Here is an 18,826-nt window from a genome sequence, read left to right as displayed (position 1 = left end):
TGATTCAGACCTGATCGTCGATGTGCTAAATTTAGCACATCTACGATCATTTACTCTGACATGCGAGGGGGACACCCAGCACAGGGCTGGTCCACCCCACATATTAGGCTCTACCCCCTTCCCCCCGCACAGGTACCAATGGACCGCACAGCAGCGATGCTTTTGTACCTGACAAGTAGCTCCTGCGTGCTGGCGGGGGGCAAACTGACGCATCTTGGGGCGCAGTGGCTGCGTGCGAAGTCACGCAGCTGCCGTGGCCCACCCCAACCGTCCGGACACGTCTCTGTTGTCCGGACCGCGCCCTGCCAACGGCGTTCTAACGCCATTGGCATGCCCCCTCCCTCCCCCGCCTCTGCCTGTTAATCAGGCAGAGACGATCGCAGCCCAGAGATGCTATTAGCATCTCACTGGGCTCCTGGGGTGCGCATGCGCAGTGCGGCCGCTGCGCGTGCGCACTCCACAAAAAGATTCAGACTGCGATCGCTGCCGCGATCCAGTCTGAATTACCCCCAATGTTTTGTTTAATAATCAATTTATATATACTTAAACAATAAAAAATTATAATAAGGAAAGCTAAATAACAATGTAAAGTATAAATCCTGCATAGTTTAGAATGAGCTCCAAAACTTGAACTGTATGTTGATCAAATACCCAGAGGCAAACTAAATACAGCAAGGGTAACGTAGAGCCCAGAACAGTATATCTTTTGATCAACAGAGTTGATATACATAGCTGTGAATCCAGGTGATTATATTTTCCGGGATGAATGTCAACATTTATACTGTCCACACCACAATGTCGACGGGCAACATTTTTAAATTCTTAGATGGTTGATAGGTGAAATGTCAACATTGTATGAATGTCAGCAATAGGGTCAGGTTGCGGTGGGAGGCTTAGGGTTAGACTGTAGGGGTAGGGATCTCCAAGAAATACTTACTGGACCACTACAGCATAGGCAGCCTGACTTGAAAGTGACAGTCACATGACTGCCGGAACCCGGAGGAGGCTCCTGGAGCCAACAGGAGAATGTAAGTCACCGCTGGGCCACCATTATGACAGTCGACAGCGGCGGCTGCTGCCCCTGGGCTGCAGTGCTGTCCAAAGTGTGCAGGGGGGAGAAGCTGGCCAGGACATATGAACATACATGTGAAGCTGTATGTAACATATGTCCTGGCTTCTTTCTCCGGGAATTAACAGCATGGATCACTGCCCATCACTATATGTCACAAGGAAGACACAACCATAGTAGTCTTTGCTACAAAATGCCATAAGATCTCCAAAATCAGGATATACAGTACATGGTAACATAAATAACCCAAAATTGGGCACTCACTATTCATACAATATCAAAATATCTTCTTTAAAGCGAAAATAAGACTTGTTGCAGCAATGTTTAGAAGATACTGGGTGTAAATCTCACGAATTACTGTATACCTACACATGCTAGGGGGAAACCCCACGGTTTCATCTGATCCTCTCCTGTCTGGACTCGGTGGCCAGCATGGTGTGTATACCGAGCTTTCTTTACCTACAAATGAGAACAGGCAAAGATTGATGATGTTTTTGTCTTGTGTTTACTATAAATATAATTATAACCTTAGAATAGACCAGGGGTCAGGGAACTTTTTTACCTTTTACCCCAAAATATATTTAGATACGCTGACGTTACCCCCTTGATTTGAAAGGAAGGAAATCATATATTATTGTGCATATATACTGGTTATCACTGTTTATATGGCATTTCTGAGATACTGATATTATATATATATATATATATATATATATATAAATTCTTTTTTTCTTTTCTTCGCCAATTATTTTTTGGCAATGAATGGGTTCATTAACACTTTCTCCCCAAAACACTAGAATGACTGTAAGAAAGATGGATGAGGGGGGAAGGGGGGGACACGACTTTTAGGAGACAGATGGTCACATCCTCACCTCAGTAATGTCAGTGGGATTTTCCCACTGTTATGTGGGCCACTGTCTGATCCTGCGTAACTCCGTCAGCGGTCAGCCAAAGAACACTTTAAGTTCTGTGTGTGGGTTGGCGGGCTGCGGGGGGGGGAGGACAGGACAGCGCAGGACGGCTAGGCGTGAGGGAGCGCGGTGTGACGTCAACACGTCACATCGTGCCCGGTGCTGGATGGGGTTGTGTCTCGGCAGCGCGAGCGTCCATTACCCAGAGGAATTTCATTTTTACCCCATTTGGGGTAATTTACCCCTGTTTCCTGACCACTGGAATAGACGTACAGTATATGTTAATAAAAGTACACTAATAAACAGTGAAATAAATAATAAGTTATATACTGATACTTGAAAACCAAACTGTAAAACAGAAATTAATATAAATGGATCTATTCAGTTTAGTTATTAGCTGAGCAGTCTAAAAGACCAGTCCTGATTGGCTGGCAGACTAATAACTAGCAGTTTGCATTGCGTGTTCTGGCACTCGTGCATGCCGACACTTGTAGTTCTGCAAGCCAAAGCATGCAAGAACAGTCATGGTCTGTCCCTGAATTCTGGCACTTGTAGTGTTTGTACTATATTTGGACAATATTACAGAGAAGGCTAGGAGGGGGCAAGTAGAAGTGTGGATGCAGATAAAGTTAGAGATGTAGGAATTGGAGGACAGAGTGGTTTAAGGATTTGTAAGTGAGGGTGATAGCTTCTACTGAGTGGGATAGTAGGAAGCCAGTGAAGCAGGTTTCAGAGAGGGAAGGAAGATGCCAAGGAAAATGAGATGAGCAGCATTGTTGAGTATAGACTGAAGTGGGGATAGGAGAGAGAGAGAGAGAGAGAGAGAGAGAGAGACCAGGGAGAAGGATGTTACAGTTGTCCAAGTGAGATATGTTGAGAGCTTGAATGAAAGTTTTGTTGGCATCAGGGGTAAGGAATTGCTGAATTCTAGTGATGAGAATGAAGGACCCTGGAATGGGGAATAAAACAGGATTTTGGTACTTACCGATACCTTTCTCTGAGTCCATAGGGGATGCTGGAGTTCAGTGCCATGGGGTATAGATGGGGTGATCAGGTGAGCCGGCACTTTAAAATTTTTAATGTGTGTGACTGGTTCCTTCCTCTCTATAGCCCTCCCCAGACCAGTTAAGAAACTGTGCCCAAGGAGAGACGGCAACATGACCAACAGAGGAGGAGGTAAACAAGACATCCATAAAGAGAGATCTCTGTAAAACAGGAACATCAGAAACACACATATATACACAGAAACAAACAAAAAATGGCAAATGACAGTAATGCAAGGAAACCGTGCAACCAGGTCAGAAGTACACCCAGCCATCCGGAACCCAAAGGGACAACTAGGGATAGAACCACACCACCGGAAGAAAGCAGCGCAGGGTGGGCGTCCAGCATCCCCTATGGACTCAGAGAAGGAATTTATCAGTAAGTACCAAAATCCTGATTTCTCTATCATCCATAGGGGATGCTGGAGTTCAGTAGAGGCTAGACAGAAAGATTGCAACACCGCAATATCAAACGAGATCCGAAAGAGTAAGGCGTAACATTGAAGCCCAACCACGCCCTGAACAAATCGCTGAATGTCTGGCAGGAAGAATTATAGAGAAGACTGACAAGCGAGTCCTCACCTTAATAAGTGCATACAGAGACCTGCCACTATCAAATCTGGAAACATGGAAAGGGTAACACCAACAACTAAGGGTATGCACCCCAGGTAACATATGCCATTCAATAGTATAGGAATGCCTGGACTAAAAGCGTCATGCATCCACAGAAACAGTAGAATAACCACCACGGAATGCCATATCTCATTATGTCACAGAAAATGAGAGACCCAACATGCTGAGCCACCAGAGTTTCCTGCATCTCATCACCACACCTTGAACAGCCAAACGTAGGTGCCAAAACACGCCCGAACGCAGAGACCTGCGAGGCTAGACAATAGAGTGAGAACAAACAGTCTTTTGTTTACACGGTCTCGGTAAAACAGGGAAGGAGCAGAAAAGTTAGGAAACACCTAAGCTAACTGGCAAGACCACGGATCAGACAAGGTCTCCCTTGTTATAACCCCCCACTAGAGCAGATAAAAATGAGGAGGACCCCACGGATCCACGAACTGTCAGAAATTTCTGCCCTTTCTCAAGTTAAGTAGGAGTAGACTGCTGCAAGGACAATTGTAAATAAGTTGACCTGTGGAGAAAAACCAAAGGTGGTATAGCAGAAACTGTGGACTCTTTACTCTTATAAGTATGCTACAGAAGAGGAGTAGAGCACGACCTGTGTATTTCTACTCCGAAGAGCATGCTACCATGGAGGTGTAGTCCGACCCACTTGTCAAAAGAGAAGCGATGCGACCGAACACCGTTCAAGTAGACCTAGGTCCAGGACATCGATGGGCAGTGTAGAAACCTAAGAGGCTATCTGTACCGGTCCTGAGAAACCAATAGCTTTGTACAACCAGAACCTAGGGAAAATGTGCTACCTAAGAAATTGGACCAGCTTGTAGAGGAGAAAATCCAGTCCATGTGAAAAGAAGGAAAAGGAAAAAGGCCCTACGGGGAAGTCTTAAGTAAGGCCCAACAACACCCCCGGAAGTATTGAACCCTAACTGAGCCAAGGACCCATAAAGCAGAACCCTTACACTCAAGGAGAGCATCCAATGGAATCTACCCGTTCAGAACTAAAGTCTCTGTATGTTCTGAGACTCGAGGAAAGCATCCCCCATAAATAATTGATGTACAAACAGAAGCATTAATCAAATCTCTCTCCAGATGATGCCTATAGGAATAGGTCACCCAGATAAGGCATGAAGCCTATAACTTGAGGGCACAGATGAGCAACTCCTATGACCACGAATAACGCCCACTAATCTTCCACTTAAATGCCGGAAGATAAAAGAGGACTACAAACCCAATTTACGGAAGAAGAATCTTTCTGAAGGGAACAAGGAGGAAAAAGTCCAAAGATATTTAAGAAATCCCCCTACACCAAGTCTAAACTGGGATGTAAATCCTCAGGTTTAGAAGAGACTGTACACAATATACAGGAATGTACACAATATACAGGATAGCAGCGCTTGGCGTGAGAAATAGTGAAAATATAATAGTAATATATGGCATATATAGACGGTTGGATTGAAGGGTCAAAAAAGATTAATAAAAACAAGCTAAATGCATACATATGACAACAGGTAAAAATGCAGATAAAAATACCCAGAGTCACTAACAAAGGCTGCTTAGTTGGTAGTGTCCGTTCCTTGATTAATGTGGACTGCAAATAGGTGTACGGAATAAATAGTAAGGGCTGATGGCACAGTCCTAGTGTAACATTACCGCAGAACTGTCGCTGGAGGTATAGTCCCTTAAAAGGAGTCCCTTGGAATGGATGGTAATGCCAGGGTCCTGGATCCTCACCAGATTGCGGTGTCCTCAGTGCGGAGTAAATGTAGAATGTCATCAGAAGGCAGATCCGTTCACCAGTTAATTTTCTGCACGATCGTGTAAAAGTCCAATGATGGTCCGGGCACATGGAGCAGCTTCCAATAAGTTGTGGGTGACCTGGGATAGCACCTAACGCGTTTCGCTGCAGGTCCTGCAGCTTTTTCAAAGGTGATCTGACTAGTATGGAAACTGAGTATTTATACCCTTAATGGCTGCCAATTAGCCAGCACCTGTTCAATCCATCCATCTCAATTAGCCAAGTTATTCCAAAAAACATATATCATAAATACATAATACCCTACTTGGGCTACAGTGCAGACTCATTTCTAATAATTTGCATTTTGAATGTTATTTTTTATTAAAACAGACATTATACAATCAAGACAGTAGGAATTACTTCCGGGTTAATATAAAACTAAGCGGTCATGTGACTTGTTCTTTAAGATATTGCATAACAAATTCCGGGTTAAGCAGTGCAGAGTATCATTGTTGCTTAGCAACGTGATATAAACACTTGACCCGCATCATTTCCGCACTTAGGGACATCCCCAATGTATATTCTGATTGAGGAAGATGCGTTGCATCAATTTCATTAATCACATGATGCGGTCACGTGACCTTCTCACTGTGACCCGCATTGCTATCTGACTTCCGGGTATTTGGAGCGCATAGTAGCGCTGGCATTACCCAGAGTAGAGATTGGTTTATGTGGTCACATGATCGCTCGTCTTGAATCTATCTTTACTTTTATTACAAGGTTTCAGAACACATTATTAGTAATTTAACCCTCTAGTTTCACATAGACTAAAGGAGACAGGATCATAATTCTTAAACATAATTTATCATATGCATTAATGCAGTTTCTACAGTTATAACGTCACCAGAGTGAATATGATGAAGCCATACAGACAATTTGATATGTTGATATATTTTTAATAAACCCTATAGCTTCCTATTGTTTCAGTATGGATTTGTTTCCAGTGTATTTGGTAATAATAGTATTGATAGTATCTTGTAAATTCTATCACAAACAGTAAAAACAGTTTCTTATCTTATTTTAAGATTCTGCTTTTTTTGAAAATAACTGTTGAAGGTAGTAAACTACTGAATAGAAACAAAAAAAATATCAATACGCCTAGATATTCAAAAGATAGGACCCAATCTGCAGAACCTAGTGGAGTGGTTCTCAGAAGACAAGTCATGGCAATCTAAATTACCGTATTGAGCTCTACCGACTCATTAAGTCCTTCGGGAAATATGCTATTCAGAGACTGTTGAAGAGAAGAGACTGTGACCTTTTCCTATACTGCTAGGTGTTCTTGATAAGTTTATCCCAAACTTAAAAAACGTTATGTTACCTGAAGGCTTGGAGTCTGAATTAGTGCCATAAGACTCAGGACCCTTGGTGCCAACCTACTGGATGGTGGTGCTGAGAGAAGACAGGTGTCTAAAACTTGACTGTCCCTTGCCTGTAAGTAATTCAGACATATGACACATGAATGTGGACCAACCGTGAAAATGAGTCAGTAGACCCCTTCCACACTGCAATCTTCTACTGAAGATTGTAGGTATGGCTATTTGCCAACGGAATCTACCTAGAGAATCTGAAGGTACCCATATAACCTGTACATGTATAGCAATATATATATATATATATATACACATATACACTGTATACATACATACACACACACACACACACACACACACACACACACACACACACACACACACACACACGCACGTGTATATATATATATATATATATATATATATGCATATATATATATATATATATATATATACACGTGTGTGTGTGTGTGTGTGTGTGTGTGTGTGTGTGTATATATATATATATATATATATACACACACATACATACAAACACATCTGCACATACACACACTTATACAGATGTTTGAAAAAAACAAAAAGGTGGTCCTTGCTGGACAGTAGATGGAATATTACCATAGCGTAGTCTTCCATCCATAAATAGGGGAGAGGACTAGAAAACTATCAATGGATAGCAGAGCGCTGGCAAAGGTTTCCATCCACATTCTCCATTCTCCTTAACCTGTAGGAAACGGATGAACAACTATACATACATATATAATGACTTATACAGATATGTAATGTATATATTCTAAGACAATGGCAGGAAATAAAGTGACACAAGAGGCTAAATGTAATAGGGTGCGATTTCTGTGAACGTGCGATTTTTACCGCAGATTTGCACGTTTTCCAAAATTCGCAAATGTAATAGGATGTGATTTTGCCCAAAATCGCATCTTTTTACTTAATCCAAAAATCGCAAGTGTCAAAATCGCATCCAGATGTTTTCCCATTGAAAACACTGAAAATCGCAAATGTAATAGGATGCGATTTTGACACTTAGACAGAAAACTTACCAAAAATCGCCAGAATAATAGACCAGGTTTATACTGGCGATTTTTGGTTAAGCAGCGATATCTGTGCATGCTTCTTCCTTCAAAAACCACGACGTGCAAGTCCCCACCAAAAGCATAACCAGCCTCGGGCTCTTTTAAATCCTTCAGGCACCCAGGGGTGAAGCCCGAGGCTGTCCCCCATCTCTGGGCGGTGGATGGGGGGCTGATAGCCAGAATTGTGTAAAAAGGAGATTTATGGAAGACTTGCCATTGTTAAATCTCTTTCTGCGAGGTACACTGGATTCCACAGGGAATAACATCGGGATGTAGAGTTGGATCTTGAGCCGAGGCACAAACAGGCTAAAGCTTTGACTGTTCCCAGGATGCACTGTACAGCCTCCTCTATAGCCCCGCCTCCAGGCTCTGGAGCTCAGTTTCGTTAACCAGTCCAATGCAGTAGCAGGTAAAATAGAGATGGTAGATGTTAGCCACATAGAACCACATTCTCACGACAGGAGAAGGTACCAGTGGCTAATGCCATACAAACCCAACGAAGCTAAGTGCGTCAGGGTGGGCGCCCTGTGGAATCCAGAGTACCCCGCAGAAAGAGATTTAACAATGGTAAGTCTACCATAAATCTCCTTTTCTGCAGCAGGGTACACTGGTATTCCACAGGGAATAACATCGGGTATGTCCTAAAGCAGTTCCTCAAGGGAGGGGACGCACTGTAGCGGGTACAAGAACCCGACGTCCGAAGGAAGCATCCTGGGAGGCGAAAGTATCAAAGGCATAAACCCTGATGAACGTGGTCACAGAGTACCACGTAGCCGCCTTGCACAATTGTTCTGCGGATGCGCTACGGCGGGCCATCCAAGAAGGTCCAGCCGACCGAGTAGAATGGGCCTTAATAGCAGCAGGAGCTGGGAGTCCAGCCTACGCATAAGCTTGTGCAATCACCATTCTAATCCATTTGGACAAGATTTGCTTATTCGCAGGCCAGCCACGTTTGTGAAAACTAAAAAGTACAAAAAGGAAATCAGCCCTCCTGAAGGAGGCAGTCCTTTCCACATAAACATGGAGAGCCCGTACCACATCCAAAGATTTTCCTTAGAGGATAGACCAGAAGAGGTGAAGGTCAGAACCACAATCTCCTGGTTAAGGTGAAAAGATGTTACCATCTTAGGCAAATAACCAGGGTGAGTTCGAAGAACAGCCCGGTCACGGTGAAAAATCAGAAAGGGTGGACGACAGGACAAAGTGCCTAAGTCTGACACCCTCCTAGCAGAGGCAATAGCCAACAGAAATACGACCTTAAGCGTAAGGCTTTTAAGGTCCACAGATTCAAGAGGTTCAAATGGAGACTCTTGTAAGGCATTCAAGACGACAGACAGATCCCATGGAGCCACAGAAGGGACATAGGGAGGTTGAATTCGTAGAACACCCTGAGTAAAAGTGAATGTCAGGAAACCACACTGACAAGGCAGATAGATGAACCATGAGGGAGGCCAGATGAAGGCCCAAATCTAGGCCTTGCTGGAGTAAAAAGCAAAAAGTCTGGAAGTATTGAAAGTATACGCATCATAATTCTTAGCAGCACACCAAGTGAAGTAAGAATTCCATACTCTGTAATAAATCGAGCCGAAGCTGGCTTACAACTTAGTTTGAATGACCGCCTCAGAGAATCCTTTTGCTCTCAGGAGTGATGCTTCAAGAGCCACGCCGTCAAAGCCAGTCTGGCCAGGTCCGGGTAGACACAAGGGCTCTTAACAAGGAGGTCTGGGCATTGAGGAAGTAGAAGAGGACGCTCTATCGAGAGACCTTGCAGGTTTGAGAACCCATGCCGTCTGGGTCACGCTGGAGCGACTAGAAGTAGTATTCCTCCTTCTTGCTTGAACTTCCGTATTACCCTGGGCAGGAGTGACACTGGAGGGAACACGTATGGCAGCTGAAAGTTCCATGGAATTGCTAGTGCGTCCACGAACGCTGCTTGAGGATCCCTTGTCCTTGCTCCGAAGACCGGAACCTTGTGATTGTGTTGAGATGCCATCAGCTCTACATCTGGTAGGCCCCACTTGTCCACTAGGAGTTGAAAGACTTCGGGATGAAGGCTCCACTCTCTGGCGTGCACGTCCTGATGACTGAGGAAGTCGCGCTTCCCAGTTGAGGACTCCTGGAATGAACACTGCCAATATGGCTGGCAGATGGCGTTCAGCCCATTGTAGAATTTTTTACACTTCTATCATTGCCATGCGGCTCTGAGTTCCGCATTGATGATTTATGTACGCCACCGTGGTGGCGTTGTCTGATTGTACTTGAACAGGCCTGTTCTGTACCAGAGGCAGGGCCAGAGTCAACGCATTGAACACTGTCCGCAATTCCAGAATGTTTATCGGGAGGAGAGATTCCTCCCTGGTCCACCAACCCTGAAGAGAGTGTTGCTCCAACACTGCGCCCCAACCCCGCAGACTGACGTCCGTTATTAGAAGGACCCTGTTGGAGATCCAGAAGGGACGGCCCCTGCTCAACTGTTGGTCCTGTAGCCACCAGCTCAGTGACAGATGAACCTCCGGAGTCAGGGTGATCATTTGAGACCAGATCCGGTGAGGCAGGCCGTTCCACTTGGACAGAATTAATTGTTGTAGAGGGCGGGAATGAAATTGAGCGAACTCTACCATGTCAAATGCCAACACCATGAGACCTAGTACTTGCATCGCCGAGTGTATGGACACTCTCTGGCGAGAGAGGAAATATCTGATCCTGTCCTGAAGTTTGAGGACCTTCTCTGGAGACAAGAACAATCTTTGGTTGTATGTGTCCAGCAATGCCTCCAGGTGCACCATGCTCTGAGCAGGAAGCAGCGAGGACTTCTTCCAGTTGATGAGCCATCCGTGGGCTTGTAGGAATTGAACCGTCAGTTCCAGATGACTGAGGAGAACCTCTGGGAAGTACACCAGGATCAGCAAGTTGTCCAGATACGGCATGATCCTGACACCCTGACGGCGGAGAAGAGCCGTCATGACTGCCATTACCTTGGTGAAGATCCGAGGAGCTGTGGGCAGTCCAAAAGACAAGGCTTGGAATTGATAATGTATGTTGCCAATAGCAAACCACAGATATTGCTGAGGCGACATGGCAATAGGTATGTGCAGGTAAGCATCCTGTATCCGGTGTGCACCCCAGGACCCCTCCCCTGTATACCTAATGCTGTGTATTTATATACACAATAGAAGGCCAGAGACCCCTTCTGCCTGGTGTTAGCACCCACGCCCACCTGTCCTATATATTAGTTTTAATTAGGTTCCTAACATTTCTTAGACTGCATGCAGAGCAAGGTGAGTCCTGCACAAATGTATATTGGATTATCAGATGGGGGTGCATTTCCGGGGTGTGGGTCCCCCTGGACTGTTGTGGCTGTTTTGCCTCAGGAGCAACACATATCAACACTTCTTTTCATATTTACTTTCATCCCTATTGTGTGTTTTGTTTCAATGTAATTAATTTCCATCCTTCGCTTTTCACTACTTTACCTCACTTCATTACCTCTCACTAATTTACCCCTGCTCTTTTCAGCAGCCTCCCTCACTAACCTATTTTCACTGTATATTTTTTCACTTTTGTGTTGCCCTGGGGTCACTCAGCTGCTTCATTTTTGGGGGGTCCCGCACCCTAGATTTGTACCCCCCAAAATGTTAGGGACGTGCCCGACTAATGAGGTCACCTGGACGCGGTGGGAAGCCGTTACTTATGGCCATAACTATGCGAAGAAACTCGCTTAAAATGCTAAATTTTATTGCAATGATTATTATTAATAAATTTGTAATGTTTGAATTGTGCACCTACAACCTTTTTCTTTGTATGCAGTTTTACTGAAAGGTCTCCGCAGGGTCGCACCTCTCATTACCGGTGTGCACCCCAGGACCCCTCCCAAGCATCCTGTATGTCCAGGTATACCATATAGTCCTTGGGTTCTATAGCCAGTACACTAGAGCGCAGAGTTTCCATACGGAATTTGGATACCCTCACAAATATGTTCAAAGATTTGAGGTTGAGTATAGGCCGGGAGGACCCATTGGGTTTCGGGACTAGAAACAGGGTCGAACAGTAACCCATGCCTCTTTGAGACAGAGGTACCGTCACAATCACTCCAGTATCTAGGAGAGATTGCACAACCAAGCATAAAGTTTGTGATTTCAGTGGATCCGAAGGGATAACCGTCGAGTAGAACTGTTGAGGGGGGCGTCTCTTGAAAGAGGTCGCGTACCTGTGAGACACAACTTCCCACACCCAAGCTTCTGAAGTGTTCCTTAACCAGACCTGGGTGAAATGCAGAAGTTGGCCTCCCACCCTGGGGTCCACCAGGGAGAGGCCTGCCCCGTCATGCTGCAGGCTTATCCTGTTTGAAAGCAGGCTGATGGGCGGCCCAAGATTGCTTAGACTTGGGCTTGGTGGATTTGGAAGTACAGGCCTGTCTTGGATATGCTTGACCCTTCGCTTTACCTGGAGGTCGAAAGGAATGAAAAGTGGTACTCTTAGCCTTCAGAGCAGAAGGATTAGTACTTGGCAGAAAAGCAGTCTTGGCTGTCACCAAGTCAGTCACGATCTTGTTCAGATCCTCCCCAAACAGTATGTCACTCTTAAAAGGGAGCACCTCCAAGGACTTTTTGGAGTCCAGGTCCACTTTCCAGGACCTTAACCACAAAATCCGGCGAGCCAGGACAGACATAGTAGACGCCTTGGCGGCCATTAAACCGACATCAGAGGCCGCTTCCTGAATATAGTGAGAGGCTGTGGTAATATACGACAGATATTGTCCAGCAGTGTCAGAAAAAATTAGAGGTAGCTCGTCCTCAATTGCCTGAACCCACACTTCAATAGCTTTTGCAGCCCAAGAGGCTGCTATAGTGGGTCTATGTACAGCACCGGTAAGTGTGTAGATAGACCTCAGGCATCCCTCCACACGCTTATCCGTCGGTTCCTTCAGTGAAGTGACAGTGATGACAGGCAAAGTAGAAGACACTACGAGACGGGAGACATGAGAGTCCACCGGCGGTGGAGTTTTCCACTTGTTACTCAACTCCGCAGGGATAGGATAACGAGCCAATATCCTTTTGGACAGGGAAAATTTATTTCCTGGATATAACCAGGATTCCTGGCGTATATCAACAAGAGGTCAGAAAGAGGTAGAACTACTTTAGCAACCTTCTGACGTTTAAACTTATCAGGTTTCTTAGACGTAGCAGGAGATTCAATCTCATCCTCAATCTGGAGGATCAGCTAGTTAAGTAACATCAACCTGAGTTGTAGATTCCTCATCATAAACAACTTTATCAGAATCTGGAGGATTAGTATAATCCCCATCCTCATTGGAAGAATCATCCAAAATATTAGTGGATTGTGAGGAAGAAATGGCCCGCTTAGAGAACCCTTTGGTCCCAGTAGGGCGACGGTTAGGTTTGTGTTTAACCAAGGACTGATTTAGTTGCTGTAACTGGGTTGACAGAGTATCCGCCCATGTTGGATTAACTACAGGGACAATATGGGGCTATAATGGCACAGGAGGTCCCACAGGGGGTGTAAGTCGTGTTACAAGACTAGTCAGCATAATTGAAAATGCAGCCCAATGTGGATCTTGATTTGCCACAGGTGCTGCAGACTGACTAGAAGGTGCAGGGAACCCAGTACCTGAACTCTCAGCTGAAATCTTTTTCTCAGGTAAATCCGTGGCACCAGCACTGCATGATGCAGGAGCGTCTGGATTTCCCGCCCTGTGTAGCAGACATTTTTGGGAATGTAGCCTTAGGGCGCAACAGTACAATATAGCCAGACAAACACAATACCTGACAAAAACCCCCTGTGTTATGTGACCGCAAATGCAGGGCACAAACAGAGGATTTAAGCGGTATGAGGTGACTGAAACACACAGTGAAAGATACAAAACAGTATATCCTGTGGAACAATATGCGGTATATGAGACTCTGACGCACTTAGTCCTAAAGGTGTGTACACACGGTAAGATATTTTCTTCCGATTCTGACTATATAGTCAGAATCGGAAGAAAATATAGTGCAGATCGCAAGGTGACAGTCACCTTGCGATCCCGATCCGATGCCGATGCGCGGCCCCGCGCGGTCGGCATCGGAAGAAAAAATAGGCTGTGCAGGCAAGTCAATCCTGACTATCTCTATAGAAGAGATAGTCAGGATTGAAATCGCACATAGCCAGCATCGCAAGCACAGTTATTATGTGCTTGCGATACTGGCTAAGTGCCGACCCGGCCCCCTGTCGCACGGTGAGAATCGGATAAGTCCGAATCTCACCGTGTGTATGCACCCTTAGGGTACAGAATATAGTGATAGCAATATGTGTGATACGCAGAATAGAATCCACATAGCAGCCATAGGCACACACAGTCACAGGTACAATGCAGAAGAAATTATTACATATAACCAATGAAACTGCACTGGACTAGTAATACTACATAGAGATATGTATGTATACAGATATAACAATGCACAGTAAACAGCGGAGGTATATCATAGAATACTTGTACTATATATTCATATAGTAGTGCACTTGTTCTTAACTAACGCTGTCTAAATGACATGTAGAATACTTACGTTTCCTGTAAATGCACAACGCTGATGAGGCAGGCGGCTTTACAGAGGAGAGTGCTCAGCAGTCCCAGGATCAGCGCAGCTATGTGAAATGGCGCCAAAACGCTGACAGGGAGTGAGGGAGAGAGAGAGATGCAGCTCCAGGGCGGGAGCACTTGCTGTAGATGGCGCCTAGAGTTGGGGGAGGGGCTACAGGTCAGCGCCTTATCCCATCTGCTGGACTTCACCACCGGGTACTATGGAGGGGATGCAGTCAGTTTACCTCCAATCAAAATCCCGACGTTCAAAATCCCGACACCAATTGACCGATGGTCAAAATCCCAACAAGGTCAAAATCCTGACATGGTCAAAATACCGACATGTAAAATGCCAACAGGTCAAAATACCGACATGAGTTTTTCATGATTTTTTTCATTGGAACCGACTTGTTCATACTTTACCATCCCAGTGGACCTGGAGGGGAAATATAATAGTGTGCCCGAAGCATGGCGAGCGCAGCGAGCCATGCGAGGGGACGCGGTACACTTTATATGGTGTCCATGTTGACTTATGTCGACATACACACAAAAAACAACAAAAACCGCATGTCGGCATTTTACATGTCGGTATTTTGACCTTGTCGGTATTTTAAATGTCAGTATTTTGTCCATGTCGGGATTTTGACATTGTCGGGATTTTGACCATCGGTCAATTGGTGTCGGGATTTTGAACGTCGGGATTTTGATTGGAGGTATTTTATACCGATCCCCTATGGAGCCTATAACAAACGGATTTTAGTAAATCCGACCTGTGCTCCCTGCCCTGGTGGATATAGTGGGGTCCCTGAGCAGTACTGTGTCCACGCCAGCGGCGCGGTCCGTCTCCTGGGACTGCGACCGGATCGTGATTTACCGGAGGGTCCCACCTGGGGGACAATCTTACCTCCTCTCTGAAGTGTGGCCACGTGATCCAAGAGAGCAGCAGCGGTGATGTGTGCCTGATAAATGGGAGCATACAGCTCTGCTGAGGGAGGTGATGGAGCCACAGCACAGAATGTCAACCTGACATACACTGCATCAAATGCTTGTGCTGCGGCCTAGTGTAGCCCCACCTGTTAGCTGGCTGCACTGCAGGCACCAACTTACAAACTGAACTCCAGTGCCTGGAGGCGGGGCTATAGAGGAGGCAGTGCAGTACATCCTGGGAACAGTCAGAGCTTTAGCCTGTTGGTGCCTTGGATCAAGATTCAACTCTACACCCCGATGTTATTCCCCGTGGAATACCAGTGTACCCCGCTGCAGGAAAAAAGAATATTGTCTTTTGTTGTGGAACTACAAGTTCCAGCAGCCTCACCTGCTTGCTGGTACTTGGAGAACTACAAGTACCAGCATGCGGGGAAATAACGGGCCTGCTGGTACCTGTAGTTCTACAACAACAGAAATATCCAAATAAAAACAATACACACACACTGTGAAAGTATAACTTTAATTAACATACATGCACACTTACACAGTCACACATACTTACCAAGTGTCCCACGGAGCTCATCGGTCCCCTTGTCAACGTAGAATCCACGGGGTACCTGTTAAAAAAATGCCCAAATTACTCAACTATTATCCGGGGAAGATCGGTCTTCTTCTGTCCATGTAGCATCCACAAGGTTAAATAAAATAACAAACCGAAGACCCGATCCACACGACTAAAGGGATGCGTGTTTACACATGGAACTCGTTTCCCCCGAATGCCGGGAGCCCTCGTGACTCCTGTCACTAGAGGACCCGGAAGCCAATCAGGGAGCGCCACGTCATGGCACTCTCCTGATTGGCTGTTCGTTTCTGGCCTGTCAATCAAGCGGAGCGCACCAGCTGCAATAGATCGCGATCCTCCATTATTCTCTATGGTGGGAACTTTGCGGTCTGCGGCTAACCGCAAGGTTAATTGGGGTCTCTCTTGTGGGTAATTGTGGGTAATTTTTATTTTTAACACTTTCTTTACGGTTCCATGCAGAAGCATGCACGGATCTCACTGATGTGTGCATGTTTCTGACTAAGTAAAAACATGACCTAAAATCTGCATGTTTTTATTACTAAAAATCACGTTTCCTTTACTAAAAATCACCAGAAATCACATGCGAATTCCATTTTAACCTTAAAATTCGCACCCTATTACATTTGCGATTTTTAGTAAAAGATCGCAAATTACAAACATGCGATTTGGTTTGATTTTTTAGACACCTAGAAAAATTGCACCCTATTACATTTAGCCCAAGGTCTCAACTTTACCCTTTCCAATACACCTCAACCTTACCAGCAAACCATCCCCTGGTAGCAAAAATAAACTGCTCTCAACAGCCTCCGAGCTTCCGTTAGTGGACAGCTCCGTGTTAAAGGGATGCTCAAGACACTGCAGTTGTAGAAGTGGAAAATTCCCGCCTTGCAAGCGAAAGGTCGAGCTCCAGAGGCGTATCAGTAAACTGGAACCTCCTCTCAGATGTCTATTTGTGCTGTATAGAATCTCCATTTTGCAAAAACAAGAACAGAAAGGAAAGGATGGAACGTACCTTGAATTATCTTCAATACAAATTCCTGTCAATCAGGTTTTGACAAGCCTTAAATACTTCCGTCGTTCATTGTAGCTAAAGTCGGCTGGGCAGAGAAAACCGACTGTACCGTATTCTAATGGACACTTAGACAGATGGCTTCTTGGAGTAATGTGTGGTAAATATAGGTCATTATAACAGTACAGACGGTAATACGCCTTAGTGAACTGTTCCAGGCACAGTATGCTCTAGCTGCAATAAGAATGATAGAGTTTTAGAAAAACAAATCTGAGACTATGTCACGTGCTTTATAGACGTGTTAGATTCAAATTACCGAGTTACTCCGGTCATGGAGGTGTAAAACCTGGTAAATGCATAGAGTGGACAGAGCAACCCCTTACTTCCATCTCTAAAATCCATTCAATATATGGTCCCCAGTAGAGACGTATCAGATCTGATAAGAACATATACTACACTGAACCTAGCCGAAAGGCGATAGAGACTGGTTGTCACAAATCTACCGGGCCAGTAGATGACCCTGAAACACAAGGTCAAAACAGGAATCCTGCATACAGCACAGTAAGAACATACAAACTCCACACAGTGGGGGCATAGCGTGAGTGCTGCGAGGCAGCACTGCGTTAATCTTAGAGGGTAGCAATAATAGCCGGTAATCTTAGATGGAGCTATTGCTAATAAGGAACTACATCTATACATAAACACATACATCTACATATATATTATACACACATGTATACCCATCTCAGAATATATTATAACCATCAAGGTTGGTTTAAAAAGCTCTACACTGTCCAAAAGACAGTTATCACAATGCCATTCACTCAAGCTTGCCAGTTTGTTTAGCGCAGCCCAGACATATGTATGCATACATATAAGACTTGCTTTCCCATAGAATAAAGCATGGCAACATACACAGTGCACAACAACTTCTGTATGTTTAAATCAATGCGAGCTACCTGGGGACTAACCTTGACAAAGCTGTTTCTTTTTCATCCACTAGGGGTCACTGGAGTACTCTTGGGATATGGACGGCTTCCACAGGAAGTAGGCACTGAATAAATTAATTTTGAAACTACACCTCCCCTCCATATCCCTGAGTACCTCAGTGTTTTTTCTGTGCTCGACACAGTTAGTAGGCTTGTGGCTTTGCTGCCACAGAGGTCCACATTTCATTGGAATTTTTTCTAAGTTTTTTCTTTTTTCAACGATTTACCACATCCCTTCCCCCCTTCCAATAGGCGTGGGTCCGGGATAGTGAAGGCTGCTTTAGCAGCTGTGGGTGTCGGACCTCTCTAAAAAGAGCTCCCTCACTACCATGTGCAGGACTAAAACCTGCAGTAAAGGCTGGACGGAACTTACAGAGAAGGCCCGTCATAGCCCTCACCACAGGGTCCAGGTATGTTGAACGGGGCGGTCAGCTCACGCTGCCGCCCCACTGTGTGGGATACTGTGTGTGTGTGTGTGGTCCCCCGCCGCTCTGAGCTGCGTCAGCCACATGGTTTTATGCATAGGCCGCTCCATGAGTAACTTTGCTGCCACAGTGATGTTCCCTGCACACAGAAATGTCAGGGTCACTGGATAAAAGATCATGATTCAACTCTTATTGATAAAGGGAATACAGCAGCGCTGCATATGTATTACAATAGGCTATGAAGTCTTTGTTAAAACATGATACAAGTTACATGTGCAGGTTTGAGTGCAACATAAGATGTTTATTAAATCTGCCTACATAATTATAAGTCGGCACTTTGTGTTATACTGTGAGCATGGGGACATATTAACCATGCTTCCTGTTGTTTTCCTGTTGTATTTCCAGAAATTTCCTGTGTTACATCTCTCCTCCATTGAAGGCGCAGGGGTGTTAAGGGG

At 45.1% G+C, this 18,826-nt stretch overlaps 1 protein-coding gene and 1 pseudogene across 2 annotated transcripts in view; both read right to left on the bottom strand.

Annotated features, from left to right (window-relative positions):
• The window catches only part of RIPK2 (receptor interacting serine/threonine kinase 2), an 86,442-nt gene that overhangs the window by 2,654 nt on the left and 64,962 nt on the right, over positions 1 to 18,826 (bottom strand). For both annotated transcript variants that reach the window (XM_063924069.1, XM_063924067.1), the window contains one exon: positions 1,439 to 1,528. In XM_063924069.1, the coding sequence (XP_063780139.1) occupies positions 1,439 to 1,528 (90 nt within the window). The remainder of the gene's footprint in view (positions 1 to 1,438; positions 1,529 to 18,826) is intronic.
• On the bottom strand, positions 17,270 to 17,439 carry LOC134931214 (U2 spliceosomal RNA; annotated as a pseudogene).

This window comes from Pseudophryne corroboree, chromosome 5, assembly GCF_028390025.1.
Source record: "Pseudophryne corroboree isolate aPseCor3 chromosome 5, aPseCor3.hap2, whole genome shotgun sequence".
Lineage (NCBI taxonomy): Eukaryota > Metazoa > Chordata > Amphibia > Anura > Myobatrachidae > Pseudophryne > Pseudophryne corroboree.
The sequence above is the reverse complement of the archived record's forward strand: the minus strand, read 5'-3'. Positions and strand labels throughout refer to the sequence as shown.